General features: G+C 40.0%; 1 protein-coding gene, 2 long non-coding RNA genes and 1 pseudogene across 3 annotated transcripts in view; 2 read left to right on the plus strand and 2 right to left on the minus strand.

Moving 5' to 3' along the window:
* LOC143879361 (G-type lectin S-receptor-like serine/threonine-protein kinase LECRK4) overlaps nucleotides 1–27,890 on the minus strand; it is a 59,005-nt gene extending 31,115 nt beyond the window's left edge. The window contains exon 1 of the mRNA XM_077381720.1: nucleotides 25,389–27,890. Within this exon, the coding sequence (XP_077237835.1) occupies nucleotides 25,389–27,743 (2,355 nt within the window). The 5' untranslated portion in view covers nucleotides 27,744–27,890. The remainder of the gene's footprint in view (nucleotides 1–25,388) is intronic.
* LOC143878084 (uncharacterized) lies at nucleotides 1,546–8,560 on the minus strand (annotated as a pseudogene).
* On the plus strand, nucleotides 21,366–21,831 carry LOC143879369 (uncharacterized). Its single transcript, XR_013251217.1, has 2 exons — nucleotides 21,366–21,425; nucleotides 21,540–21,831. It is a non-coding gene; the product is annotated as an uncharacterized LOC143879369 (long non-coding RNA).
* On the plus strand, nucleotides 23,630–27,112 carry LOC143879368 (uncharacterized). The gene is made up of 3 exons (XR_013251216.1): nucleotides 23,630–23,719; nucleotides 24,151–24,340; nucleotides 26,816–27,112. It is a non-coding gene; the product is annotated as an uncharacterized LOC143879368 (long non-coding RNA).
* Nucleotides 27,891–27,932: the final 42 nt, after the last annotated feature.

The raw sequence follows: 27,932 nt of genomic DNA on the forward strand, positions 1-27,932 counted from the left end.
AGATATGGAGAAGAACAATCCTCTTTGTGGGTTCGGGTCATTGACAGTAAGTATGGTTCATCTCATGGGAATTGGGACTCTGTTGATACTTTCAAAATCAAAGGAATCACGGTATGGAGGGACATATTGCGTTTGAAGACCGTTTTTGCCCCTGGAGTTCGCTTCAGAGTCTATAGGGGGGATCGAATTCGGTTTTGGCAGGACCCTTGGTGTTCGTCCCATTCTCTCCGAGTTTTGTTTCCTGACTTATATATCGTATCTTCTCAGAAAGAAGCTTGGGTATCGGAATGTTTCGAACGGGTCCAAGGGCAAGTGGAGTGGATTCCTAAGTTTCGTCGAGCCTTCTTTGTCCGGGAGTTAAGCGATTACAACGCCCTCATCTCCTTATTGAACTCTTACTTCATCAAGTCTTCGGGCATAGATCGTCGTATTTGGATTTGGAATCCGTCGGGGATTTTCTCTGTTAAATCTTTTTATCTCCATCTGATCCCCACTCTAATGGAGCATGCGTCCTCCGCGGTTTGGCGCCTCGCATGCCCCCCAAGAGTTGCTTTCTTTGGGTGGTCGGTTAGCAGGGGACGAATTCAGACGATAGATTTCTTACGAAAAAGAGGAATGTGGCTGGTTGATCACTGCCCCCTATGTCTATCCGCCGGGGAATCCATCGACCACCTATTTATACATTGCCAGGTTGCTTCATATATTTGGGGTCAGCTCTTTTCTAGATTTGGAGTCAGTTGGGTTGCTTCCAATTCTATGGCCGAATTTATTAGGAGTTGGGACTGGGCTCCGTGGAAGAGGAAAGGTAGAATTTTGTGGAAGATGTGTCTCTTAGCCTCCTGGTGGTTCTTGTGGAAAGAGCGGAATGCGCGGGTCTTTGAAGGGAAAGTCAGGTCCCCATATTGGATTTATATACAGGTGGTAGCAGCGGTCATCTCCTGGGCCCGTTCACTTCCTCTTTTTCGTTTTGTTTCTGCGTATGCCCTTTGGGAAGGGTGGTCAACCATATGCATGGAATCGGTTACCAAAGTGCAATCTCGACCCTCATGGTCCCCCCCGCCACCGGGGTCTCTGAAGCTCAATTTTGACGGTTCCTCTATCGGTAACCCAGGGGCGGCTGGAGTGGGGGGGTTATGTCGGAATCACAAAGGGGAAGTCATTTGGGCCTATTCAGGGCCTCTTGGATTTGCCGACTCGTCTGAGGCGGAGGTTCGAGCCGTTCACAGTGGGATTCTTTCCATGCCTCGCTTGGAGTGCGACAGTCTGATAGTCGAAGGCGATTCCGTAAATGTTATTCGCTGGCTTTCGGGAGATGCTTCTCCCCCATGGAGATTTGTGCCTTTCTTTGAGGAGATAGAGGATAGAGGAAAGGGCTACTCCATGGTCTTTCAGCATGTCCGGAGATCGGCCAATGTGGCAGCCGACTCTCTGGCTAAAAGTGGTGTTTCTCGGGCCGAAATGGAGTGTTTTGACTATCTCCCCCCTTGAGTCATTGTCTTGCTATTTTATTTGCTCATTGTTCCGACAGGACCATCTCGGTTCTGCTTATTCATATATATAAATATATATTCTGTTGCCTTCTTCAAAAAAAAAAAAATTGACAAAACCAAAGCCCCTGCTCATGCCAGTCTTCTGATCAATGGCAACATAAACACGACTCACAGCACCAAATGTTCGGAACAACTCGAGAAGATCAGGCTCACGGGTATCCTCAGAAAGATTGGTGACCCGAACCGAGTTCTCTTCATTTCTCCTTCTCATCTCAGTCCCCGTTCTCTCGGCGCCTGCTCTCATTCCGGGAGGAACATAGGTTCCCTTGCTAGTGCCAGAAGCAGGGGCAGGAGTTTCAGATGTAGGAGGTTTGTCAATGAAGCCTTCGGCTCGTGGAGCGAGATCCTTGTAAGGACATTTTGATGTCCAGTGGTCACCCTTCTTACCACAAGTCCTGCACACCATGAGAACGGCACCACCTTTTCCAAGCGCAGCAAAGGGGTCTCCTGCAACCTTTGTCTCTTCTGCTTTACTTCCTGCAGTTCAGTTGCATACTATACTCAAATCTTCTATATCATGACATATAAGAACCTCAGCTTGATTTAGTTGAATGAAATGAAGCCTTGATCGGATCACAAAAAAACAATGCAGTATATACCCAAGCAACAATGGCAAGAAACTGCTTGAGTCGAGATTCCACAGTAAGAAACAGTTCCACAATCATCAGATAAAGGCAACAAATTCTTTTCTGAAATATTTAAATAAAAAGAAAAAACACCCCCGGAAGATGTCATTGCCATCGTGCAAAGCATAGTGGGCATCCCTCGGCCCAGGCAATTTCTCATTAATCAAATATAAATAATTAGTTTATTACTGAATAGAAAAAAAAATTATAGCAGTACAAAATCTAAGTAACAAGATTGTAACTATCAGTATCAACATAAGCAAGTGCAACGAATAAAATGATGAAAAATGAAACTAAAGAGTTTCTTGCAAAAGCCTAACCCCAACAAGTTCAGAATAAAGCAAAATGCACTGAAGTATTTCCATGATAATAAAGTTGATAAACACCTGTATTTCCACGAACACCAAGAAAGAAAGCAGAATACCTACCAAAAATTCTTTTTTTACCTGCTTTAATCACACCATTGGACAATCCAAGGAAGTAATGGACAAGATCTGTTAAATCCAAAGTGTATTCCAAGATCTGTTAAAACATTTTCTAGCAGCCTTGCACCAAGGTTTTAAATTTCGGTTTCGGTATGCACGGAAACAGAAACATTTCGGTTTCGGTGGAAATCAGGTAAAATTACGGAAACGTATAGAAACACATGCAAATGAGGAAATTTTAAGATGAAACTTTGGGAAATGCTAGAATACGCACAAATACATACTTAGAGACCATCACATAATCAAGAAAGCCATCCATAATGGCTTAATCACATCGAACACCTAGTGACATGCGTAGTCGCATGTCTGGAACAATGTAAAGAAGTATAAGAAAGTACAATGCTCTATGTCAATACCACAGAGTTACAAGGTATCATTAGTCCCATGCCAATCTGACATCCCATGCATAAAATACGGTTACTTCTAGGTGAGTTCAACGATAATGCCTACCAAACATGATTCTCTACATTAATGGAATGAAATAAAATGCAAATCACAACATCTTTCCATTTTTAAGTCATTCTGACCATTCCGGTTGAATTTTGAAATTTTCAAGAGGAAATAATGACGTGGAAGGAATCATTGAGATTTCGCTTCTGTGGCGATGGAAATGGAAATGGAAACATTTCGGTCATTTCGAAGAAAGTTTGGAGAAATTTAAAACCACGCATGGCACTAACATAATTTGTAACTTTATATCAGCTGCATCCTTTGTAGTTTCTATTATTTAGGGTTTAGTATATTAAGCCATCATGTGGCACTCTTCATAATAAATGAGTAAATAGAACAAGCCTAGATATTGGGTTATTTCTCCTTTCTTCTCCTCTATACCCCAAATCTCTTCTCCTCTATACCCCAAATAGTTTTTAACATGGTATTAGAGCATCATTCAAGTTCCCTCTCATCTCAATGGTAACCATCACATTCCTTCATGATCCACATAGAAAAAACATAAGTACCTTCCTTTACGTAGTGCATAGCTCATGAACTCTTATCACTGTTTCCTTTCATGAACGACAAGTTACTCATCATGCTTTACGAACCATACCCCATTACGAAGCATATAAAACATATCCAATTTTTTGTAACCCTAAAGCACTATTTTTATCAATTCACCCTTCCAGACATCTATTCATCTACGTAAAAGTCCCATTCCATCTTTCATCGCTTTGATCATTCACAAATCAGTTCCTAACATCCATCAATCCCTATGGGAATTTCATCTACCTTAATTCAACTGCTGTCTCTTTTCTCGTCCTTTCACAACGTGTGACCATAATTATCTCCTCCATAAAGGACAGATCCTTCCCATTACTCTCGAGGCATTCTTAACCATCTACAGGGGCTCATAATACCTCCAGATATCTAAAGAAGAATAAGCTGACAAGAAGGAAAATGCCTCGGAGAATTATGTAAAAAATGAAACACGGCACACCAAGTATCAACTAGTCATCGGCTAGATTAGTTCCCCTCTTTCTCCAGAGGTTCTTGCACAGGTTCTCAACATTACCTCGACAAGAGAACTCTGGAAGGCACTTGAGAATTTGTACTCAAAGATGCCTGGATCTTACAGCTCAAGTAGGAGATTCAAAACTGCCACAAGGGTACTCAATACATGCTATAAAGTTTTCACCGCGTCTATTCTCAGACAAAAAAGAGCTTCCAACCTTCACTAAGCTACATACCCTATTGCTACAACGGAACCCACATTTTCATCTCCTGGGTCTTCAGTGAACCCATCACCCTCAGGCATATTAGCGGTTCTATATTCAGCCCATCTCCTAGGTCTTCAGTGAACCCATTACCCTCATCCGGAATAGTTGCGGTTCTAAATTCAGCCGAAAGATCGCCTAAGTGCAGACATGAATGTGGTCAAGGAAGATGACAGTGGACAACCGTTTTATCCACAGGGTATCAACACCCTCAACCTGGGAGCTACCCCGCTTTCCCTACATGAGGAGGGGCTTACCAATGTCTTGCCTACACAATCACCATCACCATCACCTTTTCCCATGTAGTTTGCGGACCCTCCTCAGAGTCTAGGATATGTCCAACCATACCGTACTACACTGCCACCCACCATCATCAGATTTGTGATCACATCAACCATTATATGCTATTACTGATATGATTCAAAGTATTAGCAGTCCATTGCAACGAGTGTCACATATAATAAGAGGTGAGACATATCGCTCTCACCTCCATCATAAGCTTCATGGGTGATAGATTTGATGTCATACACCATCTATCGGACGCTACGAGTAACATTTCGTTCCTAGTTCCATATTTTGGGTCTTCACGTGTTGTTCTAAAAGATGGATCTTCTCTACTCATCGCCCATATTGGCAGCATTGTCATTCCTTTTTCTTTACAGCCTTGCTTGTTCTCGATATCCAGGTTATCCCTAGCTTTCAATGTCCGCTGTTATTTGTTTCTAAATTTACATCTAAATTCCCGTTTCATTTGTTTTTGCACCCTCCTGTGTGTCTGTGAAGGATCTACAGTCGAGGAAGCTCTTCACTAACAGTATTCGTCGTGGCAACCTCTACTATTTATCTAATCCATCCGCTCGAGCATCTTTGTTGACGTCATATGCTGAAGTTGCATCTGCATCATGATCATCTCCATCATTGTCATATAGAATCATCATCTTGCTCATACGAACAGTAAGAGTCCTTGAAAAATTAGTGCCTCAGTCTTTTATTAAAGTTGCATATACAAAACCTTAAACCATTGTTTGTATCATAGATGTAACCTCAGGCAGCACTCTAATACTTTGTTTAACTCTTATAATAATATATGTACTTTTATATTTGAAGTAATTCATTCTAATGTGAGGGGTCCTACCCCACTTGCTTCTATGTCTAATTCTCACTTTTATGTGGTCTTTATTGATGATTTTATATGCCACCCATAGATAGTCCTACCCCACTTGCTTCTATGTCTAATTCTCACTTTTTTGTCGTCTTTATTGATGATATTATATGCCACACATAGATAGTATACTCTTCATGAAACACAAATCACATGTTTTTTAATGGTACACAAATTAGATGTTTTATCTTTATTTTTCCATCTCTAGATGGTTCATCTTTATTTTTCCATCTCTACACATTATGAACATCACAACACTTGAATCAAACTTCTAAGAAGTAGGGGTGCAAATTGGTTTGGGTGGGGTTGAGCTTCTGCTAAAAATGAATTGGGATTAACCGGAACCCGACCCAATTTTATGGTTAAAGCTCGACCTGAATTCCTAAAAATCGAACCTGTTGTCTTGTGAAAAGTGCCATTATGCAATTAATTATTTCCACCGGTGACATTTTGGACGGCCTCTGACACGAATGGATGTAAAAAATGCATGTATACATGGACATCAGAAGGAAGTACCAAACGGCCATAGGGTTATGACCCAACTTATACGAAGATTTGTGTGCAAACTCAAAAGGACATATATGGAGTAAAGCAAGAAGGCATGGCTATCGAATGACTAAATCATATAACTCCTTGTTTGTGAGGCGCAACCACAGAGGTGTTGCACTCATTTAAGTTTATAGTGATGACTTTATTCTAACTGGAACTAGCAAGGACTATTACTTTTATTATGTTGATGACATCTATAACATTGGAGAGTTGGTAAAGAAACTGGGGAAAACATCAAATAGTGCTTTGCTTGCCCTTTTGGTACTAGCAAGTGCTATTATTTTTCTTTGAACAATTTTCACATGTTTATGCATCAACTTCAATTAAGAAAGAACCTGGGAGGAATTGGCAGGCCATCTTAAGACCATCACATGAGCTGCTTGCAAAGTTGTCAAGGTTAGTACTAGCAAGGCACTGAAAAGGGCTCTGAATTCATGAAGTTTCTAAAGATTCAAGATTAGTTTCTTTTTTCTTCAATATTATTATCCATTCCTCCAGCAGAACTTGACTACAATACATGCTCTCTTGTGCCATATGCTCTGGACGCAGGCCCTATAGCAGGCCCTATAGCCTTCACCAATGTTTAATGTCTCACGGATCAATCATTGGCTAGCCCAAGTCATCTGATTTTGGCCCTACAAAATCAAGAACTCACTCAACTCACTCCAGTCAGAAAGCATGCATCAGTTTGTCTCGTTCGAGCAAGGTCTTAAATATCTAAATTGGTATGTGTATCCGCCTATGGCAAAAACAGTGCCTGCTTCATGAATCCAATATGCTTGTGAAGTTTTACTTGTAGTTTTAGTTTTACTTAGCCAACCCCAACTAGTTTGGGACAAAAGCTTTGTTGAGTTGAGCTGAGTTTTAGTTCTACTTACATATATGCTCCCTAAACAACAAATAATTTATTTATTTTTACTGGTAGGGTCTACAATTGCCCTCTTAAACTTCACCCAAAAAGTAAAAAACAATACTAAATACCATCATAACAACCAGCCTAACAATTTCCGCAATAAGGGGGGCTCTCTAGGACTCAGTTCTGACATCAGTGTGATGTAACGATGATATACATGGCGCCCCATTTTTGGGTCCTGTGCAATAATAAGACACAAGTGAAATAATAAGAAGCAGATTTGAGAAGAGTTCGGGAATTGATTAATGTTGTCCAAAAGGACCTCTCTGAGTCACATCATCCAGGAACTTGACCATATGTCCTACACTAAACCCAAGTCAACTCATAAATTCCACCTTCACCCAACTAATTTCCTTGCACGCCAGAGTCTCCTCCTTTTACCCTAGTCACCAATCGACAAACCATCCACCTTGGAAAAGCCATGTTTTTATTCCCCACCGTGCACTTCTCCTCAAGACAGCACATCTTCTCCCATCTCACCAAATCACACATGTGCTCCCACCCACCCACACACACACTACGAAAGTCCCCTCAAAACTCAAAGCCATTATAAGTTCTAACATCTATCCAATCGCTACTTGCACCTAAATCTACGAATCTCCAACACAGAGCTCTCAACTTTTCTCTGAGCATACAACATCATCACATTTCATTAAATGTCATGACTCAGCACTGCATCCCAATAATCAGATTTTTTTTTATAGCAGGGATTTAGCAGTCAAATAATAACTAATTGGGGCTCTTTGTTAGCAATTAAGTTTGGTTTACTACTCGAACATAGATATAATTAGGATAATTCCATCAATTAGAGTTAGTACTTATGAGAGAGAGAGAGAGAGAGGCATTCTCTTCTCTTTGAGAGAATGAATTTACGACTCAGATAAGAGAATTAGGGATTAAATTCAACGCCAAGAAAGTAGAGAATTACGCAGTTTTTTCTTTATCAATTAGGGTTTTATCAGTTAGGAAAAGAAGGGTTAGGGTTTCACTTTTTTCTTTAGAGAATAAGTTACCCCTCAGATAAGAAATATGAAATAAATAGATCTCTATATTCGATCAATTAGGTTTCACAGCTCAGAAAAAGAGTACTAGGGCGTAAGAAAGCACAAAAATTAAATCAAAACTAAACCCAAAATAGAAAATTAGATATAAAAATAGAGATAGAGAGAGAGAGCAAACCGGGAGCCCTAGGTTTCTCAAGGAGAATCTCTTCAGTAGAGATCATGGTGAGCCTACTGCTTGAATCCTCATGAGCGGCATCTCCGAACTTGGGCCAGGCACAACGCTCCACCGCACGCTTGCTGAGACGGGCCTTGGCGAGCTTTCTAGTGCGTGTGGTGGTTGTGATCTTAACCTTGTTTCCGTCCTCGTTGAACTTGTACTCTATCACTTTCTTCACTCCGTTATCGTCGGGTCCGATTACCATCCGAGGCGGGAGCAGAAAGTCCAGATCCCCCCATCGTCCTCTTCCAATTCTCCCCATCGGACCTTGTTGGATCCGGATGCAGCTGGTCGGGAACTCTCCATCACCATGGTCTCCGATCGAGATCGAGATCGAGAGAGAGGGAGAGAGAGAGAGAGTTTTTATGTCTAGTCTAGGGTTGGAAAAGAGGGATTTGGAGAAGAGAGAATTTATATGATGGGTGGCCGTGAAAACACGTGAAGTCTAAAAAAGTAGGTACGGCTCACTTTTGTCGATGATCCAAACCGTTCATATGTCTGGGCACAATGTAAATAGGTTGTGCCCCAAAAATCAGTTCCATAGGATGATCCTAACCCTCCGATCTGTAGAAGATTCCATAAATGATTTTAGGAAATCTCCATATTCAGATAAGGTAAGATCAGAGAGTTACTATCATCCTATGGAACTGATTTTTGGGGCACAACCTATTTATGTTGCGCCCAAACAGATGAACGGTTTGGATCATCAAAAAAAAATGGGCCGTACCTATTTTTTTTAGACTTCACGTGTTTTCACGGCCAACCATCATATAAATTCTTAGGAGAAGAGTAGAAGGTTTCAGTTTGTGACAATGACAACGACGATCACCATTAATCTTGTAGAAGAATAGAAGGTCTCATACATCCCACATGAGATGTGTGCACAATCCACACCATTGATCTTGTAGAGGCGATAAACGTAATCCAGATCCCTTCCCAAACATAGATACCATCCGTAAGATTAGAAAAGGACCTCCGAATTGTCGATACATTGTAAGATGTAGGGGTGGACATGGTTCGGGTCCAACCCGGTTCGATTCCAATTTTAAATTATTCGGTTCCTGTTCAGATGTTTAGAAACCGATTATGTGCGTGTTTGGCGTTTGAAACACTGTTTTGAGGCCAAACGGCCGTTTGGGAGTGTTTGGGTGCGCAGCCACCGTTTGAAACGCTGTTTGAAACACCATTTTGAACCCTCAAAACGGTGTTTTGCAAACGGAGGGGAGGAGGTCCGTTTGCAAAATGCCGTTTTGAACGGAATTTTTGGGCTGTGGGTTTTTACATGTTTGCCCTCCCCATTTTTACGTATATGAGCGCGATTTTATACGTTACGTCATATACCAAAAAAGTGGGGGTGTTAATGTCATTTTTGAGGACCCAAATTTGTTAAATTGTTAATATTTAATTCAAAACAAGGGGCTGCTAATATCATTATATGATCTCTTAATTTTGATTTTCTAAAGACAAAAGAATTAAAAGAAACCCTAGTTTCTTACTTTCTTCATCTACTTTGCAAAATTGTAAACCCTCTCATGCCTCACTGCCTCAGCGCCTCCACTCGTCTGTCAAATCCGGCTGTTGAGAAGAAGAAGGAGAAGAACCCCAAAGGTATAGCCATTTATTTCTTTGGCAATGATGTTTAATTTTAATAGTGTTTGAATGAGATCCTAATGACCTTTTAATATTGGGCCTAATGAGAGAGTAGTTGAGTTACATTGAGGCCAACCAAACAATGCCCTTTTTGGTCATTTTACCACTAAAACTCCGTTTTGGGGCATTTGCAACCAAACACACAATACCTCTGTTTGCCATTTAAAACGCCACTTTGATCTGGCCAACCAAACATGAAAACGCCGTTTGGCAAAATGGCGTTTTAAACGCTATTTCAAACGGTACACCAAACACACCCTATATATGGTTCGGCTCTGGGTTTGGGTTCCTAGAACCAAGAACCAAGCATGATGCGCCCCCTAATGGATAAAATCACCCCCCCCCCACCCCCCCCCCCCTAACGGTTCCCCTCATAACGGTTCTGTGAGAATGGTTTACTTATGCTTGAGGATAAATTCACCCCTGTAACGTATTTATTTGCCCTTTTAGAAAGTAGAAAACCACACGAAAATTTTCTCTATCGAGAGTAGGAAAAATTTAAGATTAGGCAAAATATCTCCATTTGGTCAAAGGTTGGATAAACCCAGAATTGAACCAATCAAGTTCAGTTCTGGTTCGGTTCTGTTCCAAAGATAAATGGTTCGGTTCTAGTTCCAATTTATAGGAACCGATTATATATGGTTCAGTTCTGAGGTATACACTAGAAGAACTGAACCGAACCATACCATGTCCACCCCTAGTAAGATGTATACAAATACGAGCGAAAGACGTGCACTAACATAAGTATGAGAACCGAACAATATCCAGGGAAATTATTGCCATACATGGAAACCTTGGGCCCCACCCCTTCTAGTGGAAAAAAAGAGAGTCCTGAATACACTAGAAGGGGTATGGCCCAAAGGACGAAAGGGGGTGAAAATATCATAATCCCTATACTCGGTATGCAGTTTGTTCCAGGACTCGGACATATCCACAAAATCCGTTGGAACTTCCTAGATCCAATTGGCTGCTGGTAATGTATGAAAACAAGCAAATGATGTCCCTTAATCCCACCAAGGATTTATAGAAATAGCTTGGATGGGTAAATAGAATAGGATAAATTATATGATGAATGGGATTACTAACTCTTATTTGTGTAGGACAGAAGTACCACCCTTGATATTAGATCCAACAGCAGCATCTTAAAAAGTGTGCTGTTGTTGGATCAAATATCAAGGGTGTGATTATGAGTATGAGTTCATAGGCCCATTCACCATATCATTTCTCAGAACAGATATATTTGTATCATTGTGCTTGTCTTCAGCTCCTGATATTTTTTCCTGTACTGTCTTGGCACTTGTGCATTAGTTCGTCATAGTGGTCCTTACTCTTCTTGGCACACACCTCTAGCTTGTAAAGTTCCAGTAAATATCAGGTTACCCAATATTTATTGGCAGCTGGAGTAGTAAACTTTAAGCAATTATTTAGGGTGATTTGGATTTTGCCAACTGATCGGGATGGTTACGAGAATGTGGCATGTACTCCATGCTAGCATTTTCCAGTATTAGAAATACTACTAAGCAAATAAACAACACAAAAAAAAGAAGGTTGCTAAGAGCACTATTATTACAGAGAGGACATGATTAATCCTCCAACAAGACTATAGAAACACTTAGCTCCCTGTCTACACACAACAAATACACCACCATCTATCAAACACCAAATCACAGCTCCTCCCAACCTGCAGACAACAAATTGAAAGCCTACACAAGGCCTTAGCTTAAAACTGCTTATTGTAACACTGCACCTCTCCTATTATTCATTCAACTCTCACATCTAAAAAAAAATCGGCTACAAAGTGATAGGTTTGGTTTTGAAGTGCATATATCCTAATATATATGAAAACAGACAGTCCAAACTCCATTTATATACTTTTACAGTTACCTCCAACTTATGCTAGATGTGAGATACTATGCCGCTGTATCTGACGATGACCTCCGAAGAACGGAAAAGAAAGACAGGACCACTCGAGAGACAAATATAGAAGACTTGGTCACTCGAACACTGTGTTCTCAGTCACCCCTTTAACATGCTCATGTTTGCTAAGCTGGCTGAAATTTCCCTTCTCCTTGAAGAGCTGTGTGTGATGGTGTTTGCAGTAGAGTCTACCCTCGTGTGCCACATAGTTTGATGGGCTGATTACGCAGCCCCCGTGGGTACATTTGAAACAAGGCCGATGGTATGAGTTGCCATCAACTGCTACCTGATGAAAAGCATAAAATCAGCGTCTAAAAGTTCTCACTAGGATCCAAAGAACAAGGACTTTATACTAAGAATTAAGTCGACTTCGTTATGTATTGTGAATGAGATTAAAGTTTCATAGGAAAAAGTAAAATCCTTTTAAAAGAAAAAAAAAGAGAAAATTTGTGGGAATTTAAGTTAATTAAGAACCTCAGCATAAACATCCACTTCAACCACACAAACTGAATTTTAAAGCTAAATACAAAATTGAACTTTAAATGTTATGAGTTCAAGAGACTCCATTGTAACCTAGGATGAAGTGGACATGTGTCAGGTGATCAAAGATATCCCTGTCATTTCTAGAAACACTATCACTAAAGTTTAGCACCAAGAACAATGGCTGAATTGCAAGTCTTAAAATAGGCACAAATACACGTGTAGTATCAGCATTTATTGAAACAGCACACTACTATGCAAAGAGATAACATGTTAGCTTATTGAATAACTCGAATTCCTTGGCTTCTCTTGAATTTACAAATGTATAATTTTTACAAATGTATAATTATACTACACAAGTAATGGAAAAAGCGTTGTGTCCCCCAAAGACAAAGTAAACCCTATTTTTTCAGTATTATATTTCCCATTTGTGAAAAGTAAAAAATTTGTAATGTTAGCAACAACCGAACCAAATGTAGCAACATAGAAAGACAGCAAAATAAAGGAACCAAGAAAAAGGCTACAGAAATATGATGAACCTAAATTTTTGAGAGGGTACAATGCCCATTACAACTACATGGCTTCTTCCTGTCATTTTTTCTCATTGTTGATTTCTGGGGGTGTATATGGAATTTGATAGAGTTAATAAGCATGCAGAATAAGGGCTTTTGCTTCCAATTTTGTTACTCGGGCTGGGTTAAAAATATGCAGTCGGCATTGAAGAAGAAAACAGTCCACGTACACCCCCTTTATCCTTACCAGAAGTAAACATGGATTATCCATTGTTACCTGAGCACTAGCTCTGAGACCAAATTGGATATGAGCAAGCTCCTCAAGCTTGGTCTGAGACGTTCAGAACAGCAGTCAGTTCAACTGGATTTGTGTGAACCTTACCAGTCATGAGTGAATCACGGATACAAGATTGTCCAGAGTACAGATACCTATCGAGCTTAATATTAAGATCCATAATACAGATGCCAAACACTAGATTCAACTCTCCTTCAACAGTTAGTTGGAGTCTTTTTTATCTATTTCTCAACCTAAACCACTTGTGCAGTGCATGTTTTTAGTCAATTCATTTCATCCCCTCATTTAGTTCATTATGCTCTTTATCTTCAATTGGGAGCCTATGAAAATGCAGACTGGCCTCTGTATTCTCTTGGAGACTTCTATCCGACACCTTCAGCACGTGTAACCCACACAAATTGGTGAAATAAGAGATTCAAGTCACATGACTCATTTCTCATCTCTTATATAATAAGTGAGATGATACAAATACAAAAGTACCCATGATGGCAACATTATATACATTTAAGGTGATAACAACAACAGCATTTTTTGCCATCTCCATAGCCAACAAAGACATACTCGGCGGCACGAGGTGAAACTTTATCCCGCTCGAGTGGGAGAAGATGAACATAACAAACAAAGCCAAAGATATGAAGCAAAGAGTAGTCCAGGGGTTTCCAAAAAAGACAATGACAGTGATCTGTTGTTCAGGACATCAAAAAATTGATAGTTGATCAAGTGGACAGCTGTGAGTGCTGCCTCACTCCAAAGAAAATGAAGAACATGTGACAAACGTCATCAATGAGGAAAATTATGGAAACATGGATATCTTGTATGGTCATCAATAAACGTCACAAAATAATATCCTTGGAACGATGGCACTGTTGCCAATTCCCACATATCACTGTGATCTTAATATTAAGCGATTGGAGCCTTTAATTTTTCCATGTTTGATCTGCACCGTTGGATCAAGATGAAGGTGGACCGGTTGGATGGGTGGGCCAAATGGTTCGTAGGCCCATCAAGCCGACCGGTTGGGTTGGGCTTCGGTTCTGGCCTAATGGTTGGCCCAACGGGCCCATAACTCCAACGGTCAAAGGGTGTGATCAAATGGGTTGTGTCCCTTCCCCCAACGGTCATGTGCCAAGGGGGTGCGATCCACACCATAGATGGTTGATCTAACGATGACTGGGTTGGAGAGAGGTTTTACTCAAACCAACAGTCACATCTAGGATCGATCAGGACCGTTCAATATCAATGGGTGCGATCTAACTGTCAGATTTCAAACATTCTGGAAAGGTGCCCTGTAGAGGTGTTTTTCAAACTAAAAAGACACCAGGTGGTCTCCAAAATGTGCAGAATTAGGTCATTTCATATAGAAAAACGAATTGGAAATTCTGATAGACTTTACACTCTCTTCTACACTCCTACAAAATCCCCAAGTATTTCTACATACTGTTTTTATTTTGTTTACTGTTCTAGATACTGTTTTTCTGCAGATACATTATCTAGAAATTTCCCTAAGACTTGAACTTTCGGAAGGGCATTTCGGGTTTGATTCCGCTAGTGCTACGCGTCATCAAACATTAGTAGGGCTTCCCTACTAGGCTTCATTGTATCTTGGAGGCAATTCGCGGATCCCCTTTTGCACACTACTAGTGGGGGCGAATCTTGTCTTAAGGAAAGTGATATCACGCCTTGAAGCAACAAGTTTCTGTTTTCTATCAACAACAGTACCCTCAATTTTTTCAACAAGAACCTTGTCCTCAAGGTTCAAAATGTGGAAAGTGCTCCTTCAACTGCTGCCAATTTTCTCAAGTTGCATCCTCAGGTGCCATATTTCACAATTGCACTAGAACCTATGAAATTGCTCTGTAGTGTCTCTTCACAATCCTGGGGTGAAGGACGACTACAGGTTCGGCATGGAATTGACCTTCATCATTAACATCTGGCAAGACTGTTTGTGGTTTGAATTGCTGTCCCAATTTCTTTTTTAAACATGAGACGTTGACCTTTGAGCCCTCAGGGAGTTCTAGCTTATAAACCACACCTCCATGCGTTGTAATACCATATAGGGACAATAGAATTTCATTGCCAACTTCAGATTTTCCCTCACTGCAATAGTAACTTGCTGATATGGATGCAAATGCAATCATATGAAAACTATATCCCCAACCTGAAATTCCTGCTTAGTCTGGTGTTGGTCAGCTTGTTGCTTCATTCTGTGAACTACTCGTTGCAAGTTTTCTCTAACAAAGTGAATGGAACTATCCCTTTCTCTTAGTCGTTGTCCTATAACAGCCACTACTGTTCCTCATGAAGTATATAATGCGAGTGAAGGTCGTGGTTGTCCATAAACGACCTCATATGGAGTGTCAAGAGCAGCAGAATGAAATGAAGTGTTATACCACCACTCTGCTAGAGATAGCCACCAAGCCCATCGCTTAGGCCTCTCCCCTATAGTGCATCTCCCGGGACCTATAGGTTATGGGTCCACCATGCTTCCGCTGCGCAACAGAAGTGTGATGGGCCCATAACCCACAGGTCCTAAGATTGGAACCTGGATCTAATACCAAATGATATGAAAATGAAAAAAAAACACAGAAGAAAGAATATATTATGTTTCTCTCGTCCGATGGGAAGCCCTCCGACAACTCACATGGAAGCTTTCAAATGCGTACTTTGCTATATCAAATGCACAGTTGATCATGACCTCCTCACCTCTCATGCTTCCCAGGAATTCACTCTTCATGCCTTCTCAGATGCCGATTGGGCTGGGTCGCCTGATGATCGATGCTCTTCTACTGGTGGCTCCATATTCCTTGGCAAACTTTTCATCCTATGGTGTTCCAGAAAACAGCCAATTGTAGCGAAATCTAGAGAGATGATCCCTCCCCCCCGTAGCATTATGTGCCCCCCCTTTTAACTTGCATTGTGGCAGACTTTAGTGCTTTTTGATGTCAAATCATGTTAAAAGGGGGGCACATAATCCTACAGGGGGTGAAAAAAATCATCTCCCTAAATCTACCATTGAAGCCAAATATCGGGCCAGGGCTACCGTCACCGCTGATCTCTGTTGGGTTCATGCCATCATCATTGACATGGGAATTCACCCCCGAACACATCCCACTACTCTCTCTTGTGACAATCTCAATGCTACATATCTCGTGGCAAATCTCATCTTTCATGCTTGTACCAAACATATAGAGGTCGACTATCACTTTGTTCTAGAACCAGCTGCTTGTGATGCCTTACTAGTCCAGTACATTCACAACAGTGACCAAATTGCATATGGACTTACAAAGGGTCTCTCCATCAACCACACTGAGTTTGAGGGTGGGTGATAAAAGATAGCCTTTAATCTTGTCAATCGCATGCATTTATTGACAGCAGGTATATTTGTTTGTATGCAAATTTGTTTCCTTTTTAGGTGATTGGACTACTCCAACCACGGCTTTTCCTTTCCTCATTAGGAGATTGGATGGCACAACAATTTAGCATCTATATTTGGTTACTAATTCATTCTTTATAAATGCAATTATAAATATACATAGGATGCAACCAAAGTGGCAAGCAACTAATTCTCCAAAACATTGGCATCTTCATTCTCCATTCCTTTTGTTTGTTTTACATTGTGTACCTATGAACTCGGTGTCTATAGATAAGAAAAGCAGAGACTATAAAGACGGCTATGGTGAACATAGCGAGAACTATACTTATGATTAAAATCTCAATTCGCAGCTCTTTTTTGTTGCCACAATTCCCTGTCTTGGTCACATTTGAGAAGGTATCAATTGTGCTCGGAATCATACTACTTTCATCGCCGACTTTGACAAAAGTAATACTCGTCCTGGTTGATTCATTTCTTCTCCCATATTGCGGTGGAAGCCTTGATTTCATGCATTTCTGCCCATCGAATATTGCAGCCACGCATTGACAGTCACTTAGACACTTATTGCTGCAATCTTCGTCACCGTTTGATGGTACAGCATAGTATGAACTTTCTTTCCAAACCAAATTCATTAAAGATTGAATGGAGTATGTTATGTTGTTTTTCTTGCTGTTACAACCTTCGATACCGTAGATCCTCTGACAGCCCTGAAACTTATGAATTGGGTCACTAAAATTGAAACCAGGTAGACAAATGAAATCACGATGAGTATCAATAAAAGTGTAGTAGCTGTTATATCCGCAAGAACCTTTGACTAAACATTTATCTGAAAGGGCCTCCCAATTGATTGACGTAGTCGAGCTACCGTCCTCCCCGAAAATGTGAGAATACAAGCGGAAATTCCCGTCCGTGTCAAGTGTTGCATGGTAAACAACAATTATTCCATTGCTAGAACTGGTGCCATTCCCCAGGCTCTTTACATTGGCATCGCTAGAATTAGCCAGGTATAATTGGCCAAGGTTGTCGAGGATGAGTGTTATATTGGGTCTGTTACCAAAAGTACCAGAATTCCAATAAGCATCTGAGGCAGTTGGAATGCTATATGTAGGGTATGAGTATGACACAAGATTACATCACTTTGCATTGGGAGGCCAAAACGTCCCGTCTTGTGGTCTGTATCTGAGAAGCTAGAAAGCAACTGATTATTGTTGAACAGACGCTGACCCCCTAAAAGGGTGTAGGTGGGAGAACTAACGCTCTCCCAGATAATCGTGGAATTGGAATTGTAGAGAACAAAATTGCCTGAATCAAGCAATGAAGCCGAGGAAGCAGATTGATCTGCACCAGTGATGCTTTTATCTGGGCCACCCAGGGTTTTGAGAAGAAGCTGACCATCATGAGTTAACAGTAATGTAGCATTTTCAGAAACAGGTGGGTCGTCTCGGTTTGCTGTCCGTACCACTGTCTTGTTTGGATCAGCCTCCAACCATATTCCAACTGCAATAGAAGCCAAAGGCAAAAAGGTTTGAAGGTGAGAACCATGAAGTGGGGTTTCTCGTGGGGAAGAGAGAAGAGTCTAAGCTTAGGTTGGTTTGGTTTGGTTTGGTTGAGCTATTGCCAAAGGAGTTGTGGACAGAAAAAACAAGAAGAGAGGGATGGCTGCCATTAGATCACTGAGTGCGAGAAAGAGAAGCCAACTCTGTATTTTACTTGGGAAATGATATCTGCTATTCTTTATATCGATATTGGGACTGCTCATGTGTTGTTCGTTTATGTTACTTTGTTCTTCTTCTTCTTTTTCTTTTTGGTTTGTAAGGTCTTGATCATCTCGGATTGCCGGGCTCTTCCCCTTCTCTTTCATTATTAATTTAATTCCATTACCATTAAAAAAAAAGACAGTGGGACTGCTCATTTTTTCTAAACACGTTTTGGACTGTTGATTATCTTTCAGGGTTTGAAACAAATTGATTAGAAAACTCTATTGAAGGGAGTGCGAGTATACCGATTCCCTCCTTTTTGTGCTTGGAAGAAGGAGACTTTGGAAACTTCAACGTGGCGGGTCCTTTAGCACTAAAACCTCTTTTTGTTTGTTGTGTCTGTTCCTCAACAGAAATCTGATAAGCCGTATTATTCCCTAAACCCAAAACACATAGGATGATCCAAACCGTCCATTTGATGGGCTATAACATAAATAGATTGTGCACCAAAAATTATTTCCATAGGATGATTCCAACCATCCGATTTATAGAGGTGTTCATAATATGCCGTTCCTCAATAGACCAAATATGGGCTTACACCGGATAATAATATCAAAACTCTATGTGAGCTTATACCATATAAAAACTTCTTTGCGTGGGAGGAACAAAAATGCGTTTGACTACAAAAACAGATACCTTCTCTTAAATTCGTAAACGACATTTGACCCTGGCCTTTTATTTCTGAGACGGCTAATTCTGAAATCACGTGGAAATTGCGTGCTGTATGGTAAAAAGACTAAAATGCCTTTAAGGCAGTTTTATAGATTCAGTCTTTGCTGACAATTTGTTTAAGTAATGGATAATCTGATTTGCCACCAGTTGGAGCTGAGAATTCTGACTTTTTTAAACCATATTTGACATTGGATGTTGTTATTTTCTTACAAAACCATTAATAAAACATGAACAGATGTTTTCAACAACCCCCATTCATCTGTTTGGGGTTTTTTTCTTACTGTCTTTTAAGAGGATGCAAGCTGCTTTCTGTTCTTTTTATATTATTCACAATTTTATTCACTTGTGTAGCACCAATAACTTTTTTATTTTAATTTTATTCACTTGTGTAGCACCAATATTATCCATAATCTTATCACCAAACGTAAACTTTATCCATAATTAAGGTTATAATCAATAAACAAAAATTTCAAAGTTATTTAAGGCACGAGATTGTAGTATAGGTAATTAAGAAATTTTTGGGGGTTCTTGTATACACGCTTTGATGCATGGGATTTTTAGTAGTTTTCCCTTTAACACAAGATATTCTCTTAAATAAACTAAAGGTAGTACAAGAACACAAGTTATTCTTACCATTCAAAAAAAAAAAAAAAAAAACAGAATAGAAGTTATACTCTAAAATAAACAACGTAATACATGCATATCAATAACTACTTACAGAAAAGGATGGAGGTGGAAGAATTGGTACATCCTTAATCCCTTCCAACATCAAAATCACAGTTTTCATAGGAGGGCAAAGATGGGGTTCGTCTTGAATACACCACAATCCCACCTTGACCATCCTCTCCAATGTTGCCTTGTCCACCACTTCACCGCCCAAGAGCTTACCCAACTCTCCATCCAAAAAGCAACTATACACCCATTCAGATAAAACAATCTCGTCATCTGCAAAATCTAACTCCACATTCCTCCTACAAAAGACAATCTCCAACAACATATCCCAAAGCTGTAGACATCCGCTTTCACAGATATAGGTTTGTTACTGTGCCATTCGGATGCCACGTAACCCCTTGTCCCTCTTATTTGGGTAAAGGTTCTCGTTTGATTTGGCATCAACAGCTTCGCCAGCCCGAAATCCGATATCTTTGCAGTCCAGGAATCATCCATGAGTATGTTTTGAGGCTTTATATCACAATGGATGATATGAGGCTCGCAGTCTTCATGTAGATAGAGAATCCCTCGAGCCACATCTATTGCAATTCTCACCCTTTCGTTCCAATCTGGGCGTATTTGCTCATTGAAGATGAGATTTGCAAGTGAGCCATTGCCCATGTACTCATAAACTAGAAGCAAAATTTTCTTTGGCTTCACTTTAAATCATATATAATTGCATCTATCAGCAAATATTGGCTCTTATTTCCCAAATAAGTTGTAAAATAAGTGCTTTTGACAAGGACAACGAGTCACAATAAATCTATGAATTCTTATTACTATATTAAAAAGCATGTTTTTGATAGTCGGAGTAAAGTGAACCATATTTTGGTTTTTTCATCAATTCGTTCTTGATTTCTTTCATCATTAACAGTGAACTTTCTTGTTTATGCAAGGAAGCTTGCACACCTCTATCGTAGGAATTTTAGTGTGACATTTGAAAATAGCTACTATATTAAAAAGCAGAAAGCCTTCTGTCAAGTAACATGGGAACTTATGAAAAGCAAATTGGATTCCATAAATTCTACATTGAGGATATAATTTTAGTATTTTACTTTTTACGTTTTCTACTAAGATTGTGTTTATGTTAAGTTGTTTTTTCCTGTAAAGTAATTCCACTATTTGCATTTTCTTTTATAGATAACAATGTCAGCAGTGTGGGGATGGGCTGCATCTCAGAATAGTAAAGTTCTTCAGGTTTCTTTTCCTACTCATGCCTTGTATATCTTTCTGTGATGACTCTCTTGTTCATAAAAGTTCTAGGATGAATGATAGCAATCTGTGCCAGAGGACAAAATTGAGCAATATGTCTGCATCTGTTGGCGTCCACGATCGGACAACCATGCCCAACACCCCTCTCCTGTAACGCAGTATGGGTCCCATTGCCGGAGCCCATGAACATGCACATATTACACAATTTTGTTGCAAGCATTTGTAAAGTTTTAGTTGAAATTTACATATTATCGACTGACCGTTGACTATTATTGGTAGTCCGTTGCTGTAAACAAGTTGGGGAAATGGAAAACAGCAACACAAATGACGGCACTAACTATCCTTCTGGCTGCCAGAGATAGCAGGTTCGTCATCATCTTCCTTGCTGTTCACATATCTTTCCTGATCAGTTTTTTTTTCCAGCAGGGATGTTGGAAAAACTTTTAATCATTTGCTCTTTTTTATCCGTGGAATGCAGTCTAATGGGGCCAGGCATTCTAGGTGCTTCTGGTGTTGTTTTGCTTTATATCTCAGCTGGGCTCGCCATTTGGTCATTCGCTGTATACCTAAGGAAGATAAGGAGAGTATTGCTGAAGTAGTTGCCTTTCATTTTGAGCTGGCCTGATGGGTCAGGACGTTGGAATTGTATTTATCGAGGACGTTTGGAATGTGGGTCACTTTTTCTTTTTCTTTATTGCTTTTTTGAAGATTGATCGATATATAAGGTGTGGGAGAATTGCAGATTTCTACAACCCTTGTTGGGTAATTTGCATTATGCTGAACGAAGTGTGGCTTCACCTCAGTCGCCAACTTTGCAACCATCTGTGGAGTGGAAGCTGTTGCAACTTTTCTTGAGGGGGAAATGGATTCTTTGATTTTCTTTCTCAAGTGTGACCCCTCAGTGACCTGCAGTTTCAAACCATTACGGGTTGGCCGTGGCACTACTACACTAAAGAGAAGGTTTGGAAAATAGGCTAGTTAATCATTTTTATTGTATATTGATTCGAACAGGGTGGAAATTGATTTCCGATGAACATTGACACTGTTATGGGGCTCAAACAGGGAGCGTTTTAATGCAACTTCGATGGGCAGCCGTCATTAAGGAGCTCGATGTAGAAGTGCTTACCTTGGAAGGTTGGCATTTTAGAAATATTTCTTTAGAAGATTTAGAGAATTATATGGAGAAATTTGTTCATGGATACAAATTAGTCTTGATTTTCTCACAGAACATTTGACCTTTTCTTTTATTTTTTGATGAAATGCAGTTTGGAAATTTGCTTATTGAAAGAGAGGTTTCATTTGTTTCCACTTCCTTCTTTTACGTTATTTTTATTTTTATTTCAATTGTACTGATGCATGTTTGGAGATTCCGAGACGGAAAGAAACATGATAACATATTCATATCAACCTTAAGGGGCCGTTTGGATAAGCGTATTTTAGAATCCTGGATTTCCTCAAAATTGTAGTTGGGACTTGGGAGACCAGAGAAGAAAGAGAGCAGCTGTCGTTTTCTGATTTCTAGACCTTCTTTCTGACAGCAAGAGAGCTGGCGATCGTCCCATGTTTCCAGGTTAAAACCTGGTTTTCTTACTTAAAATCCAAGAAACGCTGCCAGGACAGCATACCAGCAGCTTGATCATGACCTTTTACACTATTTTGAAACTAAAACTTTGATTCTAAAATCCACGTATCCAAACGGCCCTTAAGGGTTTTGCAGAAGCTCTCCCCACTGTTGAGTTGCCCAAATTGCTACCGGCGTCATCATTGGGCTGGGTAGTCAAATTGTCTTCCAAAGTCTAAGCACTTGCCTGGGTAGGTTTTTGGGCTTGACCCAAAGCCTTGGAATGGAATTTTGTAAACGGGGGTTTCTTCTGCAGGTCTTAGCGGGGGTTCTCTAAAGGGTTGTTCACCATGGGCATACAAATCCATGGATAAGCTGTTCAAGCCTAAGTCTTTCCAAGGATAAGATAAACACTGGTTTGTTATACCCATGGGGAATAGCCCAATGGGCTGAACTCAAATCACAGGTGGGGTAAAAAATGGAATAACTGAGTCTCACTTATTCTCATTTGATGCTCATTAAAGCAACAAAGATATGTTGCTAGAAACAGCGAGCTTACATGGTTGCATCGGCACCCCCAATGTAATATCTCTTAAAACAATGAGGTTTTACCATGGAGATTAATTTGAAACCCCTTGGCCTTGTGTTGGTCTTCATTAGTTGCATTGTAGGAAGAGTAACTTTCCCACACCATATTCATCAGAACTATATGGAAAGGATTTGCTAGCGTCCATCGCAGAATGCATTTCGTGGACGGGCTGTTGCATGTGAGGGCAGCCACAAAGGCTCACTCTTCAGCAGTTTTTGTCTTCATTACTGTGGTGGCTGCTCTCAGATGCAACAGGCCATCAGGGAAATGCCTTCTGCGATGGACGCTAGCAAATCCCCTGGATATTGGAAAAAATCCCAAAGGTCCAGAAGGGTTGAAACATCCCTAGAAAATATGGAATTTTTTTATTCTGGAAATGATGGCACCCACCTGATTCATTCAGGGGTGTTCGGATGTAGGTAAAGAAAATTATGGAAAGAAAATCCAGGGTTTAGTAGCTTTGTAATTTTCATTGAAAACAGGGAAAAGCTTCTATTTCAGTAAAAAAAATTGCATGCAAAATAAGTTTACCAAAATAACGACAATTTTGTAAGGTTAGATTTGTTCCAATTGCCAGGAACAGACCAATTCTGTGTTGTCCGAGAGACAGTTCCCTGAGATTCAAAGCCGTGATTGTGATTGAGGCGATCTATGTCAATAAAAATTGGATAGATTACCAATTATCTGCTTCCATGGATTCTTTTTATTAAACTTGATTAAGGATATTTTGGTCGGTTCCCCAGCTCTACAAAGAATTGGTTTTCAAGATTGGGTATTAGAGAACTTTTGATTGATATTTTAATTGGGCTTATTTCTTTCAAGTGTTTGGGACTTTTTAAACTCTCCAATCACTCTTTTATTTTGTTCCTCATTATCTTTGTTAGGCATGCATGTGTTTAAGTTTCACTCCAAAGCTATCCATCCTTTTGATGATGTGGTTTGAGTGATAACATGTAATCATATTGTTATGAGTGATCTAAATGATCTCTTAAGGGGAACTGGTCTCGAAGTCCCTTCTCTTTCATTTCTATTATGTTTTGGAAGCTGTTCATCCTTGTATATTATATCTGTTTTCTTTTCTAAGTATTTAATATCATTTTTAGTATAGGTGTTTTCATTTTTAAGTATTTAACAACTGCAGATGCAATTATGATATTATTTAGTTTATCTTTATCGATCTTCCTCTCTCAAATGTTAATGCAGAAGGAACAATGAGTGAATCAGCTGTCTCTACTGTGACAAAGGCTCTACAGGTGTAACCTTTATCCCTTTTTAAAATATTCATTTCGTTTATATCGATTTATCCTATTGATTTTTTTCCTTCAAGGTGTAGGACCAAGAGGGTGTCAGCGATCTATAAGTTCAGGTCCTTGAGGGAATTGCAAGTGTTGAGGTACATCTGCAAATAACTTTATTTGATAATAATCTGTTCAGATATGATGGAAATCCTTTAAGCTAATAGATATTATCTGAAAACTGTCTAAAAATGTAACCTTTTTTTTCAGAATATTTATTTGCTTTGTTAGAGAATGTTCTTTTAATTAAGCATGGCAATTCAATCATTTAGAGAATAAAACACAATAAAGAAAAGATGTGATCGGGGTTGGAGTAGGAAACAAAAGAGATGAACAATTCCCTTGGGTTGTAGTTGAACTAGTGAGGAGGGGAGACAACAATGTGCAAGTAGACAAAGTGACAGTTTTATCAGAAACTCCATCATCATCAATATCAAAACCCCCAACTTCCAACCAGTTTTGGTTGACATTGCCCTGTAAAGAGTACTAGTTTCCAGATGCAATGACGAATTTATCTGTCAGCATTTAGCTTAGCTCCTTGTGCTGCCAAGGAAAGGCTGCAAATCTTTCAGCTTGGAACTAAAAAGATGTTTAGTAAATTCAATCTTTGCTGACAATTCTTAAGTAATGGATAATCTGATTTGCCAACAGTTGGAGCTGAGAATTCTGACATTTGTAAACCATATTTCACATTGGATGATGGTATTTTCTTACAAAAACATTATTCACCACGAACAGATGTTTTCAACAACCAACATTCATCTGTTTGTGGTTTTTCTTTACCGTCGAGGAATGCAAGGCGCAATTCCAGAAATCTCTGCATTTTATATTATTCATAGTTTTATTCACTTGTGTAGCACCGATATTATCCATAACCTTCTAACCAAAAGTAAACTTTATCTATAATTAAAGGTATAATCAATAAAGACAATGTTTCAAAGTTATTTAAGGCACACGATTGTAGTATAGGTGATTAAGAAGTTTTTTGGGGATTCTTCTTCTTACGTATTGATGTAGGGGTTTTTCAGCACTTTTCCCTTTACATTAACACAAGAAAATCTCTTAAATAAACTAATGATAGTACAAGAACACAAGATATTCTCTTAAATAAAATAACGTAATACATGCGTATCAATAACTACTTACAGTTGGAGAGGGAAGAATTGGTACATCCTTAATCCCTTCCAACATCAAAATCACAGTTTTCATAGAAGGGCGAAGATGGGGTTCGTCTTGAATACACCACAATCCCACCGTCACCATCCTCTCCAATGTTGCCTTCTCCACCACTTCACCGCCCAAGAGCTTGTCCAACTCTCCATCGAAAAAGGAACTATACACGCATTCAGATAAAACAATCTCGTCATCTGCAAAATCTAACTCCACATTCCTCCTACAAAAGACAATCTCCAACAACACAATCCCAAAGCTGTAGACATCCGCTTTCACAGATATAGGTTTGTTTCTGTGCCATTCGGGCGCCACGTAACCCCTTGTACCTCTTATTTGGGTAAATGTTCTCGTTTGATTTGGCATCAACAGCTTCGCCAGCCCGAAATCTGATATCTTTGCAGTCCAGGAATCATCCATGAGTATGTTTTGAGGCTTTATATCACAATGGATGATATGAGGCTCACAGTCTTCGTGTAGATAGAGAATCCCTCGAGCCACATCTATTGCAATTCTCACCCTTTCATTCCAATCTGGGCGTATTTGGGCCTTGAAGATGAGATTTGCAAGTGAGCCATTGCACATGTACTCATAAACTAGAAGCCTATGAGAGCCTTCGTCACAGAAGCCTAGCAATCGGACCAAGTTCCTGTGATGGGTTCTTCCTATTGCTCTCGTCTCTGCTCGAAACTCTCTTTCCCCTTCTTCGATCACTTTCTCCAGTCTCTTTACAGCGATGGCTCTGCCACCAATGGATAAGGAGCCTTTATAAACTGTTCCAAAAGCGCCTCTCCCGAGTTCTTCCTTGAAGCCATCTGTTGCCTTGAGTAGGTCTTCATATGAGAAGAACCGCAGAGCAATTTCCTCTGTCAAACTAAAATTCCTTGCTTCCTCCAGCTTTTTGTACCTGTAAACTCGGTGTCTGTAGATAAGAAAAGCAGAGATTATAAAGACGGCTATGGAGAACGTAGCGAGAACTATACCTATGATTAAAATCTCCATTCGTAGCTCTTTTTTGGTGTGATAAGTTCCTGTGTTGTTTGCATTTGAGAAGGGATTGATCAGGCTTGGAATTGTACTACTTTCATTGCCGACTTTGACAAAAGTAATCAAGCTGGTCGATTCATCTCTTTTCCCATAGGTTAGTGGAAGGCTAAATTTCTGGCACCTATTCCTTCTGAACCACGCAACCTCGCATTCACAGTCTCTTAGACACTCATTTCTGCAATCTTCTTCACTATCGGATGGTACAACATAGTATGGGTTTTCTCTCCAAGAAATACTACTATACAGAGTCTGAATGAAGTTTGCTACGTCGTCTTTCTTGCTGTTACAATCTTCGATCCGGAAGCTTCTCTCACAACCTTGAAACTTATTAATTGGGTCACTAAAATTGAAACCAGGTAGACAAATGCAGTCAGGTTGAGTATTCGTGCAGTAGCTGTTAAATCCACAATAACCTTTGGCTGAACATTGATCTGAAAGGGCCGACCAACTGATCGACTTACTCGAGCTACCATCGCCAGAGAAAATGTGAGAATACAGCCGGAAATTCCCGTCTGTGTCGAGTGTTGCACGGTAAACAACATCTGTTCCATTGCTAGAACTCATGATGCCATTCCCCAAACTCTTCATATTTAGATTGCTAGAATTAGCAAGGTATAATTGGCCGAGGTTGTCGAGAATGAGTGTTACATTGGGCCTTGTAGGTGCAGTATTAGAAGCCCAATAATCATCTCCATCAATTGCATTGCTATATGTAGGGTATAACACGAGATTGCCATCGCTTTGCATTCTGAGCAGAAACCGTCCCGTCTTGTGGTCAGTATTCGAGAAGCTAGAAAGAAATCGATATTCGGTTAACAGACGCTGACCCCCTAAAATGGTGTCGGTCGGAGAACTAAAGCTTTCCCAGATGACTGTGGAACTAGAATTGTAGAGAACAAAGTTGCCGGAATCTAGCAATGAAGCCGAGGAAGCAGATTGATCTGCACCAGTGATGTTTTTGTCTGGGCCACCTGGGTTTTTGAGAAGAAGCCAACCATCGCGAGTCAAGAGCAATGTAGCATTATCAGAAACAGGTGGGTCGTCTCGGTTCGCCGTCCACACCACAGTCTTGTTTGGATCAGACTCCAACCATATTCCAACTTCAAAGCCATTGCCTTCTTTGTAGAATCCAAAGGCAAAATGGGTTGAAGGTGAGAGCCATGAAGTGGTGTTTCCCGTGGGGAAGAGAGAGGAGCCTAAGGTTATGTTGGTTTGGTTTTGTTGAGCTATTGCCAAAGGAGTTGCAGACAGAAGAAACAAGAAGAAGAGAGAGATGGTTGCCATTAGATTACTGTATGAGGGAAAGATGTCTGCAGTTCCTTATTATGATATAGCCAGTGGGGCTGCTCATTTACCTAAACACATTTCGGATTGGCTGTTGATAATCTTTCGGGAATTGAAAACAAATTGACTAGAAAAGTGCGAGTATCATTTCCCTATTCTCCCTTTTTTTTCTTTTTTTTTTTCTGAGGA

The sequence above is a fragment of the Tasmannia lanceolata genome, unplaced genomic scaffold (assembly GCF_043159265.1).
Source record: "Tasmannia lanceolata isolate RefF3 unplaced genomic scaffold, GAP_Taslan_0.1 ptg000006l, whole genome shotgun sequence".
Classification (NCBI taxonomy): Eukaryota; Viridiplantae; Streptophyta; class Magnoliopsida; order Canellales; family Winteraceae; genus Tasmannia; species Tasmannia lanceolata.